The 21,184-nt window shown below is 37.6% G+C and overlaps 1 protein-coding gene across 1 annotated transcript in view; it reads right to left on the reverse strand.

Moving 5' to 3' along the window:
- Positions 1–21,184, reverse strand: part of LOC122796791 (dynein axonemal heavy chain 5-like) — a 2,204,633-nt gene that overhangs the window by 1,561,477 nt on the left and 621,972 nt on the right. Inside the window, exons 23-24 of the mRNA XM_044065521.1 lie at positions 14,666–14,789; positions 14,374–14,543 (exon numbers count right to left, since the gene is read on the reverse strand). Coding sequence (XP_043921456.1) covers positions 14,374–14,543; positions 14,666–14,789 — 294 coding nt within the window. The remainder of the gene's footprint in view (positions 1–14,373; positions 14,544–14,665; positions 14,790–21,184) is intronic.

Below are 21,184 nucleotides of genomic sequence, written 5' to 3' on the forward strand. Positions count from 1 at the left end.
AAGGTAATCCCGTCTGAAGATCAGCAACCTTTATCTTTTGTTAGTCCAGTTTCTCCACCTATTGCTACTCGCACTCGCAGTCATACTGTACCAGCACCTGAACATGCCTGAAGTTTATCCAATTACACAAACTCATCAACCACAACCGACATTTCCACAAAAATATTGCACAATGATTTTGGTGATTATTCTTGTTGTTTTGCTATTTTTACTGTGGCCCTTTCTATTTCCTGCTTCCTCTATGACTCATACCAAACGAGCTGTATGGCATCCACCTTTCAACACCTATCAAGCCATTAAGTACGCATATGCATCAACCCTCAACATCTCAGACTGTTGGGTTTGCACAGATATTTCTACTGTTCATGGGGGATTGATGCTAAATATAGTCCCTTTAGGAGTTAAAGAAACCTGGACAAATTTGATCTAGGATGCATCAAATGTCATTTTAAAAGACAAAATAGCATTAGAGTTGTCCCTCCGTCAAAACGGAACTGTGTGTTTTCAAAAACTTGGTAAAACCAGAGTCAGGTGGAGCCATTGTAACAAAACAGTGGTATATAACTGCACTGCAGACAATTCGGGTTGTGTAACAGACTTTTCACCTGTAAAAAGACTTGTTAAGGACTCTATAGCTAACTTTTCCCAGAAAATAGAAACTGTTTATTTGAAAATATTCCAAGGACTGCAGGATGCCGGGGATCATTTTAAGTCTATCAACATCACCATTAAAGTAGAAAATTGTTATTTTGTGTGTGGAAGAAAAGCATATAAATGGCTACCAGGAGACTGGTCTGGTAGCTGCTTCTTGGGCTATCTGGTTCCAGCTATTCGACATGTATCTGCATTACCTAAAGGAAAAATTTGAAATGTTCAAGAGGTTAAGAAGCCTGCTAATCCTGTAGGTCAAGTTGATCCTTCATGAATCTATCACCATGACTTAGCTCATGCTAGTACCAAGGGACTGTCCCATATGGACTTGGGTGATGACGTTATATCATGGGCTGGTATAATTCCGTCATACGGAGCAGTGAAATCAATTTGGGAACTGAGAAAGCTATCTAAATTGCTTGAAATACTAAGCAATGCTACATTTTCTGCCTTAGAATTAGTGACTGATGAATTGACTGCTATGAGGGCTGTAGTACTCCAAAATCGTATGGCCCTCGATTTCACCCTTGCAGCGAAAGGAGGAACTTGCGTTTTAATCCAGGAGGAGTGCTGTACGTTTATTCCTGATAATCAGCATGAAATTGAAAGTCATCTTGAACTGATACAAAGAATTTCCAAACTTTCAAAGGCCAAGGAGGCCGATGGTTCAACGTGGGCATGGTTAACCAACCTATTCTCAGGTTGGGGAGGTGGACTGCTGAAGCTGATTTTATTAATTGCAGTATTAGCAATTGTTGCTGTTCCTGTTCTATTTCTAATCAAAGCACTGATCTTAAAATTAATGTCTTCAAAAACTGTGAAAAAAGTGCCTAATTTTTATATGCCTGCAACTATGAATATGAATGACAAATGACAATGTCTACAAATAATGAAAAGACCAGTAGCATGGTTATGCTAGAATTTGGGACAAATGTATGATAGGTTAAGTGATGATGCTTACACAGCATCAAATGGGGGATTGTAGAATATGAACAGTCAAAGCATGTGTTTGAGGGAATTGAGTATGTGCCAGTCTGTATGTATTAAAATGTATTGTTTACTATGAACTTTGAATGAATTCTGAGCAACGAGAAAATGCTGAAAAGCAAGAGTCTGCCTGAAAGCAGGAAATGTGCCTTTTATAGAAATGCATCTGATTTTCCTTTTTTTGCCTAGAGATATGATGATGTGAATTGTCTTATGTTTACGGGTAAACCTTTGATTGGTTAATTGCCCTGTATAATGGTCTAATTGGTCCATTTTTATGTTTTTGTACTGTCAGCAATATCACCAATATATAAGCTTGTTTATTCCTTTGTTCTGGGAGTCTCCCTGGTACTTTCCATGAGGCTCCTGCACGTGTGTACTGTAGTTAATAAAAACCACTGAAAGAGAGAAAGAACTATATTTGTCTTCATTTTAGAAGTATTTGAAATGTAACATAATCCAGCTACTTTCAGTCACCAGCTCTCATCATTCAACTGGTCCTTCCTCCACAATCTCCCCCTTGAGGAAGCTGTCCTGTCTTTCAACAAAATCTTTCTAGACACACTAAACTCCCTGGCCCCTATTAGGAAACTAAGAATCAAAACCATTTATACCTCTGGCTGACTCAAGCCTCTTGCACTCTAATGAATAAGAGAGATAGTTTATGGAAAAAATGAAAGCAATCCAAATCCCTTACTGATCTCCAATCCTACAGAGAGCGCCGCAACCTAACCACAAAGAAGGTAACCCTTGATAAGCCAAACGTCTTTCACAAACGACTCAAGAACACCCACACCAACCCTCAGAACTGTTGTCACTCAGTCAACAAGCTGCTCCATCCTGGCAGCCCATCACCACCCAACCCCTGCCCTAATAGCTCTGCATCTGGTACTGCTTCTTTCCTTAATAACGTTTTCATCAATCCTACCAGCAACCTTACCAAACATGACACTATTACCCATTCCACACCCTCCACTCCTACTCCATCTTCCACCTTTGCTCTTAAACCCATCCCCATGGCCAATATTAAATTTCTTCTTAGTAAACTTAAACCATGCTCTCCATCATTTGACAATCTACCCCCACAAATCTTAAACATTTCTGCCAGTTCTATTGCTTTCCCCATCTCCATCTTAGTAAACAGATCCATTAAAGAAAACACTGTGATTAACATTTGGAAAAAAATATACATCATTCCCCTACATAAAGGAGGTAACTCTACTGACCCCTCTAATTTCAATCCAATTGTCATCCTATCTCCCCTGTCAAAAATTCTAGAAAAATGCATTCATATACAGCTTCTTGAACACCTTCTGAAAGAAAATCCTCTCACATCCACACAGCATGGTTTTCACCCTAAACACAGTACTGCTACTACTCTGACATCATTCATAAATACCATTGCAAATTCTTGAGACAACAATTAGTCTCCTGCTTGTTTCTTGACCTCTCTAAAGCCTTTGATACTGTTTCATATAGACTACTTTTATCCAAACTATCTTCTCTAAACCTCTGTAATACGACTCTGTCTTAGTTTTCTGGCTACCTCTCCAATAGATACCAAGCAGTGAAATTGCAATCCAAAATCTCTCCCTTCCTACCTGTTCAAACAGGGGTACCCCAAGTTTCCATCCTGGGACCCCTATTTTTTAATGTCTTTATCAATGACATCCACTCTTCTTGCCCACTCTCTACCACCATTCAGTATGCCAATGACTCTACTATCATCTCCCACTCAGAAAACATCACTCATCTTCACACCCTCACCCCACAGTCCCTTTACGCAGTAGAAAGATGGCTCACTTCCAACCAACTGATACTTAACCCAAAGAAAACCAAATTTCTCTATTCCTACTTACAACACTCCAGCATCACAAAGCTACCTTTACTGTCTCCTCCTTGGACAACACACTCATCTCTACAGAACCTCACACTAAACTTCTAGGTGTTATCGACGACCAACTTAAGTTCAATCTCCCTACTCAACATTGCACTAAAAAGACACATCAAAAGCTGGGTGTTACACAGACATAAAAAATTCCTCTCAAATACTTCAAGACTCTCTCTCTAGCACAAGCTTTTCTATTTCTCAGACTTCTGTATGCAGCCCCTATACTCACAAATCTCCAATCCAATCTTCTGTCTAAACTAGAACTTTCCTATAATAGAATTGCTAGATTTGCCTCCAGCCTGCCTTATTGTTCCCACCACTGCATTGCTCTAAAAAGACTACAGTTGCTGGAACTTCATAACCAAATTCTACTACCCCAGCTTCTCATGGCACACACTATTTTACATGAACCGTCCTTCTGCCCTGTTCTCTCTACGCTAATCCAACCTTATGCTCCTAACCATACTCTCCGTAGCTCAAAACAGCATCTACTGCATGTCTATAAGCCCAACAAAAATATTGATAAACTTTTCTACAGTTATTCTGTAGCAAATGCCTGAAATAAGCTCCCTCTTAGTCTTAGATCTATCACTAACCCTAAATCCTTCAAAATAACTGTGAAAGAAAGCCTATACACATCTTGGTCCTGCCCATGCAATGACTCTACTTGACATAACCATCATTCCTAAAAAGTTGATCCCTCTATGACCTGAATTAATATACCTTCCCTATTTTATAACTTTGTATCCTACTCTCTTACCTCTTCTGCTGATTATTCAATCTCTGCTAACAGTTCCTTTTTGCCTGCGCTTCTATCCTGTCAACTGTCAACTGTTCACTGGCCTTTTGACATAAGACTTTAATCCTCCTGTTTACATCACAGCTCTTAAATAATCTACTGTTCCTATTGCCTCTTTCTACCCTATAGACCTATATTGCTTACTACAGCTATGTATATTCTGGACAGTTTTATTATATATCTTACAATTTTTTTGTCCTTTGCTTGCTGCATCTGTCACTATCATACCTTGTATTATGTATGCTTAGTCTTTGTTTCAACTTGCTTATAGCAATTGTTTGTACAGTTTTAGTATGCTGTCTTTCACTTGCTGCATCTGTCACTATTCATACCTTGCATTTGTGTTATGCTTTGTTCTAGATTTAACTTCTCATAGTAATTAAGTTTGGTCATGTAAAGTACTCTGTATTTTTCTAAAATTTGCATTATTTTTTGGAGCTTTTCTCCTCAGGTCTCCACTGAAAAGGGGCTTGTTGCCCAGTCAGACTAACCCGGTTAACAAATGTCAAATAAATAAAATAATATATAAATATATATATATATATATATATATATATATATATATATGTATATATATATTTATATACACACACACACACACACACACACACACACACACACACACACACACACACACACACACACACACACACAGTTTGGCAGCAGGCATGGTATACTACATTGTCAGGTCTTACAAGGCTTAAAAAGGTAAAAACGATAGTCGGGTGACAGACGTCATTGAACCCCTGTAGTGAGTTTGTATGGGGACTGCTTCATTTAGTAGTAATGTGGAGTACTAATTCGCCCATTATATGATAAGTTTTTGCCAAATGTATCTGGTTAAAACTCAGTCTTCTAAATGAAAAACACGTTTCCTGAACTGAAGTACTAAAGTACTTATTCTAAGCTACTCTATAACATCAAAAATAAATTAATAATTGGTGCAAGTATGTTTGACAAAGGCCACTGTCTAAATTTTTGTCATGTTAAATAATTTGATCACTAAGTATTGAGGCAGATGGTAAACCACAGTATAAATAAACCAGATTGCCTTCCTGTTATCTATCCTAAAATGTTAAGGTTCCATGGGTGCCTTATCTAGTATAACTTAAAGCCTTACTAAGAATAAGTTTGAGTCTCTTCATAAACATTTACAGTAGATACAGTTGTGCCCTTTTTAGACAGAAATGGACCATGGATCCCTATTAGCCATGGCAGCACCAGATACCAGACATTCCCTGGAAGTGCCAACTGAGTCCAAGTGCTGGTTTCTTCATAAACTTCATTAACTGTTTGATGACCTCTAACTGGAGGCCTCTGCACATGTGCATTCAAATCAGTGCATTATTTCCTTGTCTCTTTCTGAATAATATTCAGGGCTATCATAGAAGATAAAGCTTCCTGTCCCATAATTCCCTGTACCTGTTAGCTTGATGGGGTCAGTGAAGAGCTCACTCTGGCTTACGATAACATTAAGTCTGAACTGCAGAGATTCTATGGAAAAGAGATGAGTATTGACTCATAGGTCATAAACTGCAGCCATATACTGGCACTGGCAGAAGGACAACCAGATATCCCTCATGTACCTCAGCACCATCTGCTGTAAGAGTAGCACCCCAGCTATAGATATTGAAGACACCTACCAAACTGCTGCTCATGTGCTGCTATTGGTGAAATGTGTGGAAAGCTGCATTACATAAAAGTCGATCATGTAAGTGGTGGTGCGAATTCAGCCACAGATGTGCTGGCACAGTAAGTTAATCACATACTGGTCTACAGCTTTTTGCTAATAATGTAAGCCTTAAATGTATTTTTAAAGATAAGCAAATCTGATCCTGAAATAGCCTCTCTATTCAACTCCTTCTTCACCAACTCCATAGCAGAACTGACCAAGACCTTCCCTAACAATAACCCTTCCCCTCAACCCATCCAGTCATCCTCATCCCCTACACCACCCTCTGCCCCCAATCCTCCTCCAATATTTGAACTTAAACCCATCTCAACCTCCCACATAAAAAATACTCTCTAAATTAAAACCATGCTCTAATGCCCCTGACAATATCCCGTCTTCCTTCCTAAAAATAGCTGCAGATGGTATCGCTCTTCCCATTAGCATCCTGATCAATAGATCCATGCAGGAATATTATGTTCCCAAATTATGGCATGCTGCCTTTATTCTACCTCTCCATAAAGAAGGCAAAAACAATAACATCTCTAACTACCACCCAATAGCTATCCTCTCCCCAATTTCAAAACTTCTGGAAAAATGCATCCACTTTCAGCTTATGCCATTCCTAGCCAATCACTCCAACCCAACACGGCTTCCGACCTGGCCATAGTACTATCACTGCCCTTCTCTCCTTCTTAGACACAATAAATCTTGCCCGTGACTCTGGAAAAATACTATCAACAGTTCTATTAGATCTGTCCAAGGCATTCGATACCATCTCCCACACCCATCTCTCGAACCATCTTTCTAACCTTAATATCTCCAGGAATACCTTATCCTGGTTCTCAAGCTACCTCTCTGACAGGTCTCAAGCTGTGAAATGGGGGAAAGGCACCTCAACCTTCCATCCTACCTCCACTGGGGTACCCCATGGATCCATACTCGGTCCAATGCTATTCAACATCTTTATTAATGATTTCCACAAAGCCATACCCAACACCAAAATTGTACAATATGCAGATGATTCAACTTTAGTCTGCTACGCCTCTAACCTCTCAGAGCTTCATTGACCCAAACTACTTTCTCCACCACTGAAAACTGGATGCTCCCAAACCACCTCTTGCTAAATGCCAATAAATCCAGAATACTATTATTCTCTCCCCTCTTGATAAAAACTTGTTCCAAATTATTAGCCAAAACAACTCTACTATAGAGGTTGTTCCCTTTGCTAAACTACTTGGGGTTACTATTGATAAACACCTAAAATTCTACACTCACATCCAGCAAAACATTGAGAAAACCATATAAAACTTGGTATGCTATACAGAAACATCCACTTTCTCTCTCCTTCCACCAGACAAACTCTCGCCACTACCTATCTACTCCCCTCACTAATGTATGGTGCTCCTCTGCTAACAAATGTATCTTTATCTCTCTCCTCCAAATTGGAAGTCTGTTATAATAAGATTTCAAAATCTGCAACCAAAGCCAAATTCTCCTCCCATCATTGTACTGCCCTTCATTTATTAAATTGGCTTGAACTCTCCAACCATCTAGACTATCTCCAAATTACTACAGCCCACAGACTAATTTTACAACCTACTAAGTGTCCAGCACTAGCCAACATCCTTCAACCTTACATCCCTCAGAGAACTCTAAGATCTACTCACCAAAACCTAATCACTGTTCGCAAACCCAATCATCCTGCTGGTCAGCTTCTTCTATCCTTCTCCTTAGCTAAAAAATGGAATTCTCTTCCTTCCTCTCTAAGGACTTGTGAAAACTTTGAAAACTTTAAAACTCATCTACATTCCTACCTTTCCTCTAACAGGAAATGCAACTGTACTCTCCCCACCTAGCCTAATAATCAATCCATCCCTTAAACTCCTGGCTAACTCTGAGTACAAGCTAACCTAGCATAAATGTACATATTGTAAATAACATAATTGTACATATTATAAATAACCCATCCCACTTTTTTTTTCTTTTTTTTCTCTCTTTTCCTTCTAAGCCTTTATTCTCCCTCTCAATTAAGTTACCACTGCCATCCTAAATATTTAGACACTATGTAACCAAAGAATGTATTCCTGTTCTCTAGCATGGAATGAAATTGTAATTGCCTTCTTTACTATGATTGTATATGTAACTAAACTATGTAATGAGGAGCTTTTCTCCCTGGGCCTCCACTGAAAACGGGCTCCCTGAGCCCAGTGGACCTCCCCGGTCATCAAACTGGAAATAAATAAATAAATAAATAAATAAATAAATAAATAAATAAATAAATAAATAAAATGATAATTCATAATCTTGTTTAAAAAAAACTAATAACACTTTTTCACCTATTAATTTACCCTTGGTAAAGGCATTTTTAAATGTATGTGAACTTGATTGTTATGAGTTTTTTTTCATTCAAAAAGAAGTAAAGAATATAATTCAAGTCAAACTGAGTTTTCCCCAATTAAAAAACTAAAATATGACTATAGTATTGAAATTACTCAAGCTGATAAGGGAGGAGCCATTCTAATTATGGATCTTACCTCTTATCGTGAAAGTATGGTGGATTTATTAAACAATAATGTTACATTTGCTTTTTTTTACAGGAACTCAAGTTAAAACTCAATTGTATGATTTATATATGAGTAATGTAATTACCAATAAACTATTTGATTACTTTTTTATTAAGGATCTAGGCATATCTTTTCTATATTGTTTATTGAACGTGCATATATCAACCGTGGCACCACCAATGTGTCCTATTGTTTCAATTCATTATCTCATTTTAGAACCTACAGCATTAGTAGATATAAAACAGTTTATTACTAGTCTGTATATGTGACATAAACACTTTAATGACTTGAATGACTTTTACTTTTTTACACTTCATGTGTAGTCTTTGTTTCCAGTAATACCAAATGATGTAGGTATTGATAATGTTAGATAATATCTTTCAAAATACACTACTAGACAGAACATCAATGTGAATACAACATGTCTATTGTTAGAACTAGTTTTGGAGAGCAATATATTGATATTTAATAATCAGATATACATTCAGAAAAAAGATGTAGCAATGGGAACCTCGTGTGCTAATAGCTATGCAAACATGCATAAACAAACAAAATAAACAAATGTAAAACAAATACATAAAAATGTTTTTGCTACTATGGGAAAAGAGTTTGTATTCACTTATTATTAGTTTATTGATTTTGTAAAATATTATTCACGTTTTGTGGATGATATATTCTTTATCTGGAATGGATCATATGAGATTCTTGAATAGTTTATTAAGTTTTTATTTGATTCTACAACTTTTTTAGAATTTTCTATGCAAGCCTGTAAGATCACAATTATTTTTTAGATGTCAGCATTTGAAAAGATCTGGCTGGTAATATTAAAACTAAATTATTTAGGAAAGCATGTAAGTAAAATACTTATGTCACTAGAAATAATATGCATCCAGCATTTGCATTTCATAACATTTTGAAAAGCCAGTTTCTAAGAGCCTCACGACTTGCACTTCATGAATAGTGACCTGAGTGAGGTGTTCCAGCTACTTTTACAACATTTTACAACAAAAGGATATCATAGAAGTATTGTAGAAAAAGTGATGCCTGAGGTATTGTAATAAAGATGTCCCATTGTTGCACCATATTTTGGTGACCCTGAACAAGTTCTTCAAGTGACCTCCAAATCTGTTTCAACTCTGATTAGAATACTTTTGAAATTTTCCGCAGATACATCACAGATATGTAATATTATCAAGCATAGCTGTCCTGTCTTAATGGTTAATGATAAAATAAGGGAAGCAATAAGACCTAGTCATGTCTCTGCTTTTAAGATTTCTTGATCCTTGAAATCAATTTTTTATAATAAAAATGAATTTAATACAACAGCTGACAGGATACATGAAAAGGGCACTTTTCCATGTTGTAATTCTTGTCCTTATATTCTGAGATCAGCAATATGTGAAACATCCAGTTATTAAAGAGAATTACAAACATCAGTGGATATAAAAAGTGTACAAACCCCTGTTAAAATGCCAGGTTTTTGTGATATAAAAAAACGAGACCACAATAAATCCTTTCAAAACTTTTCCCACCTTTAATGTGACCTATAACCTGTACAATTCAATTGAAAAACAAACAAATCTGTTAAGGGAAAAATATAAAATATAAAAAATAAAAAACCTACAATAAGCTGGTTGCATAAGTGTGTACACCCTTAAACTAATACTTTGTTGAAGCAACTTTTGATTTAATTACAGCATTCAGTTTTCTTGGGTACACACTTGCTATCAATTAAAGAGACTCTGATTAACCCCAAATAAAGTTCAGCTGTCCTAGTAGGATTTTCCTGACATTTACTCAGTTGCCTGCTTCAGCAAAAGCCATGGTTCACAGAGAGCTTACAAAGCATCAAAAGGATCTCATTGTTGAAAGGTATCAGTCAGAGAAGGGTACAAAAATATTTCCACAGCATTGGCTATACCATGGAACACAGTGAAGACAGTCATCAAAAAGTGGAGAAAATATGGGACAGCAGTGACATTGCAAAGAACTGGATGCCCCTCCAAAACTGATGAAAAGACAAGACAAAAACTGGTCAGGGAAGCTGCCAAGAGATCTACAGCAACACTGAAGGAGCTGAGGAATTTCTGGCAAGTACTGGTTGTATACTACATGTAACAACAATCTCCCATATTCTCCATATGTCTGGACTATGGGGTAGGATTGCAAGATGGAAGGCTTTTCTTAAACAGCAAAACATTCAAGCCCAGCTAAAATTTGCAAAACAATACATCAATTCTCCCAAAAGCATGTGGAAAATGTGATGTAGTCTGATGAGACCAAGGTTGAATGTTTGCCCACAATACCAAAAGGTACATGTGGCGCTAAAACAGTTCACATCACCAAAAGAATACCATCCCCACAGTGAAGAATGGTGGTGGCAGTATATTGCTTTGGGGTTGCTTTTCTTCAGCTGAAACTGGGGCTTTAGTCAAGGTCGAGGGAATTATGAAAAGTTCCAAATACTAGTCACTTTTGGCCCAAAACATTCAGGTGTCTGCTAGAAAGCTGAAGATGAAGAGGAATTTCACCTTTCAACATGGCAATGACCCCAAGCATACATCCAAATCAAAAAAAGAAGGGCTTCACCAGAAGAATATTAAAGTTTTGGAATGGCTCAGCTAGAGCCCAGACCTAAATCCAATAGAAAATCTGTGGGCTGACCCGAAGAGGGCTGTGCACAAGAGATGCCTTCGGAATCCTGACAGATTTGGAGCACTTTTGCAAGGAAGAATGGGCAAATATTGTCAAGTCAAGATGTGCCATGCTGACAGACTCCTACTCAAGAAGACCGAATGCTGTAATTAAATCAAAAGGTGCTTCAACAAAGTATTAGTTTAAGGGTGTGTGCACTTATGTAACCAGCTTATTGTACATTTTTTATATTTTTCCCCTAACAGATTTGTTAGTTTTTCAATTGAATTATACAGGTTACAGGTCACATTAAAGATGGGAAAAGTTTTGAAATTATTTAGTGTGGTCTTATTTTTTTATATCACAAAAACCTGGCATTTTAACAGGGGTGTGTACACGTTTTATGTTTGTCTTTTTGGCTTTTCCCGGTTAGGAGTCGCCACAGTGGAACTCCGGTCCACTAATGATTGGCAGTCGAGTTTTATGGTGCCGAGTTCCCAGCCCGATGGCCAACCTTCAGTGAAGGCACACCCATTCACGCATGTCTTTTGGAGGCCACTTGACTGTGGGGAGGACATGCAGACTCCACACAGAAGGCACTCCAGCTGAGAATCGAACAGGAGAACCTCTTGCTGTGAGGCAACAAAGCTACCACTGTACCACCGCGGCTTCATGTGTACACGTTTTATATCCACTGTATATGATTATGCAGATTGTAATACAATCAATGTGGTTTATGTAGCCAGCTGCCAGAAATGTAAATGTTTTTATGTTAGCAAAACAAATAGGACACTGAAAGAGAGAATTATAAATATATTTATGATATCAAGAAACAGAAGCATACCAGTGCTTTAGCAAAACCTATAAATGAAGCATGTTCTGAACCTACTTTTAAGTTCTTGGTTTTGAAAGTATATAGCACTTGTGTTAGAGATGGCAATATATCTAATGAAACAGAGAATATAGAATTTGATTGGATTCTTAAAATACAGAAAACTATTTTTCCATGTTTGAATGAAACAGTTTCATTAAAGCCAGTTTTATTAAAATGTGGCTTACAACATTAATTATATTATTTTTTGAGTGTGTATATTATTAAAATTGTATATTTCTGTGTCTCTTTAAATGTTGTTTTCTATTTAGTCATTCACAAGGCTTTCTAATGTTGCATATAAGGAGTAAATTATTTAATTTTTGTTGTCTGATGAAGCTGCTTAGAGCATGAAAGTGCTTACATTGTTTTTATTAAACTTGCATTTGGTTGTGGACAGTGTGTACTCGTCAATTGTTTATGTCTGAAACCTCAAAGGCAGCACACGTCTGTGTGCTGAACTAGTGGTGGTAAATGGTGTTACCTTCACAAAGCAGAGTTACAGAGCAAATTTGCTGGCTGACCAATTCAGCTCAAACTTCACCCCCTACCTCCTCCATGAAATGCCTACTAGCATAACCCCTCCCCCAACTATTAACAGTGAGCAGGTTCTGGCAGAGCTCATTAGGCCAAAAACATAGCTATAATGGGCTCCGACAAAATCCTATGTCTCCTAAATAGCTGGAAACATAACCTATCAGGACCACTTGAGATACTTTTCAACTGTACCCACAAAATAGGTTTTGTAGCATGAGAACAGAAGACTGCAACATTTAACTCCTTCACAAGGGAGGACCATCAACCAATCCCCAAAACTACAGACCTATTAGTCTGACTAGTCTAAGATGCAAAGCCATGGAATGAATTATCATAGAAATTATGAAGAAAGACATAGGCAGCCTTCAGACACTGGAACCAATCTAGTTTAGCTTTATCAAGGGACAATGATTCCTACTAAACCTGGTGGACTTCTTTGAGATGGTCACCAAGACAATAAATGACAGGAAAACAGTGCATACCACCTACCTGAAACTGGCTAAGGCATTCAGTACAATACCCTACTCAGGTATAGTTGACAAACTCACCAAACACAGCATAAACCCCTACATAACTTGCTAGATTGCAACAGACATAACCCAGAAAGTCAGGATTAGTGAAGCCACCTTAACTAAGAGATTGGTCATCAGTGGGGTACCTCATTGACCCATGCGGGGACCACTCCTACTTGGAATCTACTTATTGGAGATAAAGGATAATGTCAAAGACCTTTGGCTGACCAAGTTTGCAGATGACTGCAAACTGGGAGCTGTCATAGATTCCCCCATGACACAAACATCTTACATGAGTGACTAGCACAGACAAATGACTACATCCAAAGTCATGGAAAAAAACTAAATGCCAAGAACTACATTACATTTCCTTTTAGGAAAACTCCCAGACTGGCTAATTGCTCCACTGATAATATGCCCCTAAGAGTTGACCCAGTAGTCAGGGATTTGGGAACATATGTAGACAGTAATCTGGCCTTTAACCAATATGTGGCTAAAGTACTAAGAAAATCATTCTATGTTAACCAGCTTATAATAAGGGCATGGCATCTAGGTCCAAGGAAGTCATAGTGCTATTTTATTCAGCACTTATCAGACCCATCATTGAGTATACTGCCCATTCAGTACGTACCTGATCAGACATATGCAACAGCTGGAACACCCACAAAGGTTCCAGGGTATTAACACATTGTCCTGTACAGATTGCCGTAAAGCCCTATCTCTAGATTCTGTCTCATACAGGCTACTGAGAGGTGATCTATGCCTGGCATGCAAGGCATCTTTGGATCCAGCTCTGATGGATTTTTTGCACATCCACAAAATAAACAGCACTATAACCACTAGATCCAAGGATTTAAATTTTGCTTGTGACTTAAATAAGATATGCTGGCAAGACAGATACCTATCTCAGAGAATCCCCATGTTCTGATAGACAGAGGCAGACAGTAATGCCCAAGCCAATATACCCCCTCACATAACCTCTAACTTTCTAATTTATATACCCCCTCCTAATAGATGCCCATGATACATAGGGACACAAACAGGTATACTGTATGGCTAGGCTTTAAAGGCCCTGATGATCACTAGCCTAGTATATAACTATGAACCTATGAAGTACAAAACTATGCCAGGGGTGTCTTGAATAATTCCTGTCTATGGTGATAACAAGGAAGTTTGGGGCAACAAGTGGAAAACAAAACAATATACTAAAGTCCAGTTACAATGATATTGTTAGTACATGTGCTTAAATTATTACCTGTATATCATCGAGACTTGGTCTCATGACAACGTTTGGAATAGCCAGCTGGATTGTAGCCTTGAATAAGGGAACCTGGCCTTGATCTTTATTGAATTGCTTGCTTGGCTGATATTTAGAGCTGACAACATGTAACCGCCGTTTTAATGCATCTAATGAAAGCTTTGTGCCTATCAAAACAAAATATTCATAATTAAAAATTAAGTAAGTTTTTATGACTTTCTTAAACTAAGGATGTTGTATGCTGACTAGAAACACAAATGTTGAAAGAAAGGAAAAAACCCAAACTTACATTTAACCAAAGCATCTGTGTTCTTCTGACAGACATGACCAATCATATTGTAGTAACAGCAAGGTAAACATTCTTGGCAGCGGGTTTTCATCTTGGTGTCCGGATGCAGGCATACATAAGAATCCTGAAGGTATTATAAATGCATTTTAGAAAATGTAGTTTCTAGTTACCATTATCTGACAGGTTGATGGATATTCCATACTACTCATGTCATACTCATGCTATCCCAGTAAATGAAGAGTGAAAATAAACTTTCCTGTGCTGTCCAAACAAAGGTATGGGATTAAAAATCACCCCCCTTACTAATACAGTTTTTGAGACCATAGGTTCCCAGATTCTACCAGAGTGTATACCTGTATATCTACCTATCTATACCTATATATTTATATGTGTGTGTGTGTGTGTGTGTGTGTGTGTGTGTGTGTGTGTGTGTATATATATATATATATATATATATATATATATATATATATATATATATATATATATATATAAATATATCAAAATATATAGAGGCATATAAAGGAATGTATTCAAAAACAATTACTTAACTATATCCTACAGGAAGAACTCCTACCTCCATACAACACGGCTTTCTTCGCTCCCATAGTACTATCACTGCACTTCCAACCTTTATAGATACTATCAATAAAGCTAGAGATAATGGCAGACTAGTCTCCTCTTTATTTCTAAGCTTGTCTAAAGCCTTTAACACAGTCACAGCAAACTTCTACTCCAAATGCCCTCACTAGGGTTATCTCAGCCCACCCTTCTATGGTTTGAAAGCTATTTGTCCAATAGGCATCAGGCAGTAAAATGGCACTCTAGTCTCTCTCTCTCTCTCTCTCTCTCTCTCTCTCTCTCTCTCTCTCTCTCCCTGCCTTCCAGTCACCACAAGTGTGCCCCCAGGCTCTTTCCTTTGTTCTCCCCTCTTTAACATTCTCACCAACACCCTCCACACATCCACATAACAGGCCTCCCTAATACAATACACAGATGACTCCACTGTCATATCTGTAGATCAGAGTGTGTGATATACTTTTAAGAAGCTTTCCAGTAAGCAGGCACATGCATATAAGTACTGAGCACGTGCAAGCAAAAGTGCCATTTTGAGTTAGTAGCCAGAGTGAGAGCATGCATGTGTGTAGTAGTCAGTCAGTTAGTTTGTTTAAGTTTAATTTTCCTGCTATCCATCAGGATGTGTTGTATCTAATAAAGTACTTAAATGAACACCCAAGTCTCATCACCTTATTCAGAGATACAAGATGAGCGACATAGTGTCAGAATGGGATCCAGAGTCAAAACCGTGAGGTGCACAGTTAAGGTTGGAGGAATATACAGGAGTGGATCATCCCTACTGCTCAAACAACTCGCAAACAGGTCGGAAACAAATTTCAAATACTAAATCTCATTGAAATGATTTTTTCACTCAACATATATAAAACAAAGCACTCAGAATGCTCAAAACAAATTTCTAATTAAATGAAAGTTCAAAACTGCGACATATTGATAAAGATATTCAAAATAATTACAAAAATTTTGAAACAATATCTGAATTACATAAAATGTATACAAAAGGAAAACCGACCATACTTTTTAACTATGTGTTACTTTTTCACATTTACTAAAGCTATTTGAAGTATCTGAAGTGTACAAAGTGTTGGCAAGTGTGTGTGTAGTATTACAGTGCATTTATTTTGCATAGTACAGCCATTTCAAAGAATATTTTGCAAAGTACAGCCTTTTGAAGAGTTTACTGTGCATTTGAATGTTAGTACCTAGTGTGTGTGCATGTTTATACATAATTACAAGGGCCATATTTGCATTGTGTTTAAACATAATTTGTTGGCATGGCAAAAAAATTTTGCAGACCAAGTTTGCTTGTGTTTAATGATAATAATGCAGAAGATTGGAATGTTTGAGCAAGAGTATGATATTTTCATACAGGCTGCTTTTCTGACAAAGATGCACGTATAAAAGCATTTATTCTGTTTAATTTGGCTGGGTCAGAAGACATTGAAAGAGAGTGTTCATTTGTGTATGCACCTACTGTGTATGCAAGGGAGGGGGAAACCGCCATACAGTTTTACCAGCTGAAACTAGGGAAGACCCTGAGTGCTTAAAACATAAATTTAGAGAAATGTGTATCCCCAAACAAATATTACAATGGAAAGGCACTTATTTTACACAAGAGATCAAAAGCCTGGTGAAACTTTTGCAGCATGTATAACATACTTGAGAAATAATGCTAAATTGTGCAGATTTGGTGATTTAAGAGATGAGTTGATAAAAGACAGGCTTGTGTGTGGTATTAAAGATGATGCAGTGAGAAAGATTTTGTTCTGAGACAGTGATTTAACTTTGAATAACTGTTGAGATTTGTCAGATATACGAGTTTACAGAAAATCACACAAATATGCTTACAAATAAGAAAAGAACACATGTAGCTTCTATTGCTGCTAATACAGATAGTATGCAGCACGTGGTTAAAATGTACATGCCTAAGGGTGGGGCAGTTCTTTGAAACCCAGAGCCTTTCCAGCAAAATCCAGAGCATGTTCAGTGAAGAACAAGGGTGAGTCAGCTAAATCAAAGAATGTGCCCCCACCTAGCCTTTTAGTCAACTTTTGTAATTGTGGTGTAATCACAAATCTAAAAGAGAAAAGTGCTTAGCTTTTGTTCAGCAGTGCCACAAATATAAAAAGTGGAATCATTTCAAAATATTTTGTAAATCAAAAGAGCCACATTCTATTAAAAAAGAGCATTCAAAGAGGCAAGTTGATCAATTAGAAAGCTGCAACCTTAATTTTTATGTTGATGGTGTGTCTGTACTTGGTGAAACAGTCAATGCAATAGATTTGTGGGCAAAGCAGGGGTGGCTCATGCTATAGGACTGCAAGACTGCAGCCCCCCACCTGTAAAAATGAATAAAATACCCCCCCGTAGAACATAAAAAATAAAATAAAAAATTTCAAGAGTAGTGCTGGACTCTGCACATGCGTGCTTAGTTCCTGACAGACCAGAACTCCAGCACGCATGTGTGCTCATCCTGAACTCCAGACTGCTCTGTTAGGCAGTCCGGATAGGGAAGGCAGGAAACACAGCCCTTCCAGCCCAGAGGTCTGTGCGGTGATGACTGCACAGACCAGACTGCATCGCCTGCAGGCTGGAGGCTCCAGCCTACTCACATCTTGTGGGGACCCAACAGCAGAAGGCTCCAGCCTCCTCACATCAGACCAAACAGCATGCGCGGGCCATTATGGAGGACAGAGACAGGTATGGAGGACAGAATCTCGAGGACAGAGACAGGTATGGAGGACAGAATTGTGTGTGTGTGTTGCTACATGGTAGGTAGAGAATAAGGCTTGAACATTGTAACTTGGGCCCAAGTGACAAGAGCCTGAGTTCCCTACCCCCCACCATTTGTAAAACATTTGCAGATTTTTGCCAAATATTTGTTCTGTTCTGTTCCTCATAAAATCTGTGGTTTCTGTATTTTTGTTACTTCACGCAGCCAGTGGTGCAGTGGTAGCATTGTTGCCTGACAGCTACAAGTTGTCTGATTTGATTCTTGGCTGGGGTGTCTTCTGTGTGGAGTCTGCATGTCCTCCATGGGTTTGCTCTGGTGTACTCAATAGATATTTGTCCCTATTTATTGGACTGTATTCCCCCATTATTGGCTTCGTCCAGGTTTTTTGTGCCAAGGTTGATAGCTATGGTGATAACTGAACTCACTGAATATGTTTGGGGGCTGTATTCCCCCATTATTGGCTTTGTTCAGGTGTTTTGTGCTAAGATGTTGACAGCTATGGTGAGAACTCAATTCACTAAATGATAGCCATTTAAGTTTCAGTCTTCCTTTCTTTCCTAAAATAGGTGATTTGGCATAGTGGCACATTGCTCTGACTGTTTTGTACAGGGTCCTGGGTTCAATACTTAGCAGTGAAATGTATGGTGATAACACAGCATTTTATTCTAGCAACTTTCCAACATTATACAAGCAATAAACAAATAAAAACGACCACCAACCACAGTGAGCACCAAGGTTCTTCCAAACAAATGTTCAACACATACAAAAACAGCAGGTGGACCCAAAAATGACAGCAAGGCTTGTAGATGAACCCGTCTTTAATTCACAAAAAATAAGGACATAAGCTCTTTTGTAGTATCACTACTTCATCAGATTCACACACATCTGATGAAGTAGTGATACTACAAAAGCACTTATGTCCTTATTTTTTGTGAATTAAAGACAGGTTCATCTACAAGCCTTGCTGTCGTTTTTGGGTCCACCTGCTGTTTTTTGTATGCATTATACAAGCAATGTTTAAAATGTGTCCCTGGTTTTTGGGCTTTTGTCTCCCCCCAAATAAATTTTGGCTTTTTCCAGATTTCTTGTGCTGCAAAGTTCAGAGATACAGCTGTGTCAAGTAGATTTTGCAAGGAGCTGAGAGCTGCAGGGGAACAAAAGTTTAGTACTGCTTATGCTGAGTCTTTTTATATTGTTAATAGCACAACAGGTAGTGTACTTGCTTTTGATGCAGAAGTCTGTGGGTTCTACTCCCACAGTAGGTAGATGCATTGCTGATACTGTACTCTTTTGTAAAGAGGATGGATGCTGCAGTCCTCTTTGGCAAATATACCTAGTAACTATGAACCTGTTATCAGTTTGCCATCCATTCCATATTGTGATATTACTAGCTTATCATTTTTTAATGCAACATAGGCAATTTATTCCTCAGGGGCAACAGGCACTTTTTTTGTAGATGAAACAATGACATATAAAGTTGTTTGCTAGCAGTAATCTCTTCATTAGTTAACAGATTTCTTTAATGTGGAATTATTTAGATGACTTTTACTTCCTCAGAGATCGTGCATATTTAATGATACTGGTGGACTGTAGAAGTTTGAGTAGACTTTTATGATGGAAATGTTCTGAATTGTGCAGTTTTGTCATTATTGGTGCATGCATTTTCTTTCATTGTTTACTGGAAAAATGTTCAAAACAATAAATGTAAAATGTTCTCTAACAACTGTACTGTATTGTACAAGGAATATAATTTAATACAGTCAGGAAGGTGTATCAAAGAGCATGTGCACGTTTCATGTTCAAGGGGCCTATGATTTGAAAACAGCCCAAAATTAATTTTTATCTGCCACTGGCAAAATGTATTTTCTTTGAATGTAGGTTTCAATGCTGTTTCAATGAATTTGAGTTTCAAGGGCAGAGAAGTTTTAATGCTAAGTCTATTTTCATTGTGAGACTGCATTGCTTTGTTTAGCAGATATCTATTAGAGTTTATGCTGTAAAATATAAAATAAAACTTTCAAATGAAATCCATATCATCGCAGAAGTAAAGCAGTATGCACATTACAGTGTTTATGGCAAATGGGGCCAAATAACCAAGGAATGGGACATTGGATTGGCTGCAAGGGGGACGCTCCGTTCCACCATGATTTTGTGAGGGGTGAAGGGCAGCAAACTTAGACAGCCCCGGCTGAACTATACCTCTCAACTGTCCAGAATTTTGCAGAATGAATAGATTTTTGCTTCTTATTTTTGGTTTGTTCCTCATAAAATTTTTGGTTTTCTGCCAAATCATTTAGGAATGAAGTCACTAAATAATGACAGATATTGAGTTTCAGATGTCATTACCTTCAGAAAAATGCATGCTAAAGCAAGACCTGTTATTCTATCAACTGTCTTAAGTTTATACAAGAGCAATTTTTAGTACTGCTTGTATGTTCCCCCAATATATTTGGCCTTGTCCAGATTTCCTGCATTAAGAGGTTGAGAGGTATGTGCAAATAAATCGCTTTATAGAATTATGAATATCCAAACCTCTCAACTGTCCCCAATTTTTGCTAAAATTTTGCTCTCCCCCTAATAATCCCTCTGCAAAATGGCAATTTTGGAAGAAAACGAGGTGGGTTTACAATTATAAATAACTAATGATCAGAGTTATAGATTACTTTTATTTCAGAAATGCATGTAGATGCTCTTATTGTGTCAACTGCTCAAGTTAACAGTACTAATTTTAAAAATGTGTCCCTTCTTGGACAGGTTCCCAGCTGTATTGTGTGGCAATTTTATAATTTTGCATAACATTTTTGGTCTGTTTTGTATTGAAATGCATATGACGGTATTTGTAATAAAGAACAGGATTACAGTATTTTCAGAAGCTCATTACATTTGTTGGAGACTTGCAGTTATCTTTGCAGGCTTCACCAGTAAACTAAATAGAATGCAAATCTATCATGTGTGGTCCATAACTTGTGCAGTAATCCTTTAAACAATTTATCTTGAGCTTGTACCTTGTTCACTGTTCATTTTTTACTTTGATCATGTGTTCCCCATGAAACACGTAGATAGTTGTTCTCAGGCAGCAGGTCTTTTTTGGATAAAAACATTTTTACAAGTGGGGGTATAACAGAGATTGCTACTTTCAACATGTTACTTGGTAATTTTATAAAGCTGAATATAAATTATAATTAGAACTGCAGTGCAAGAAGAAGTGG

The sequence above is a fragment of the Protopterus annectens genome, chromosome 3.part0, assembly GCF_019279795.1.
Source record: "Protopterus annectens isolate FY-2018-M chromosome 3.part0, PAN1.0, whole genome shotgun sequence".
Lineage (NCBI taxonomy): Eukaryota > Metazoa > Chordata > Ceratodontiformes > Protopteridae > Protopterus > Protopterus annectens.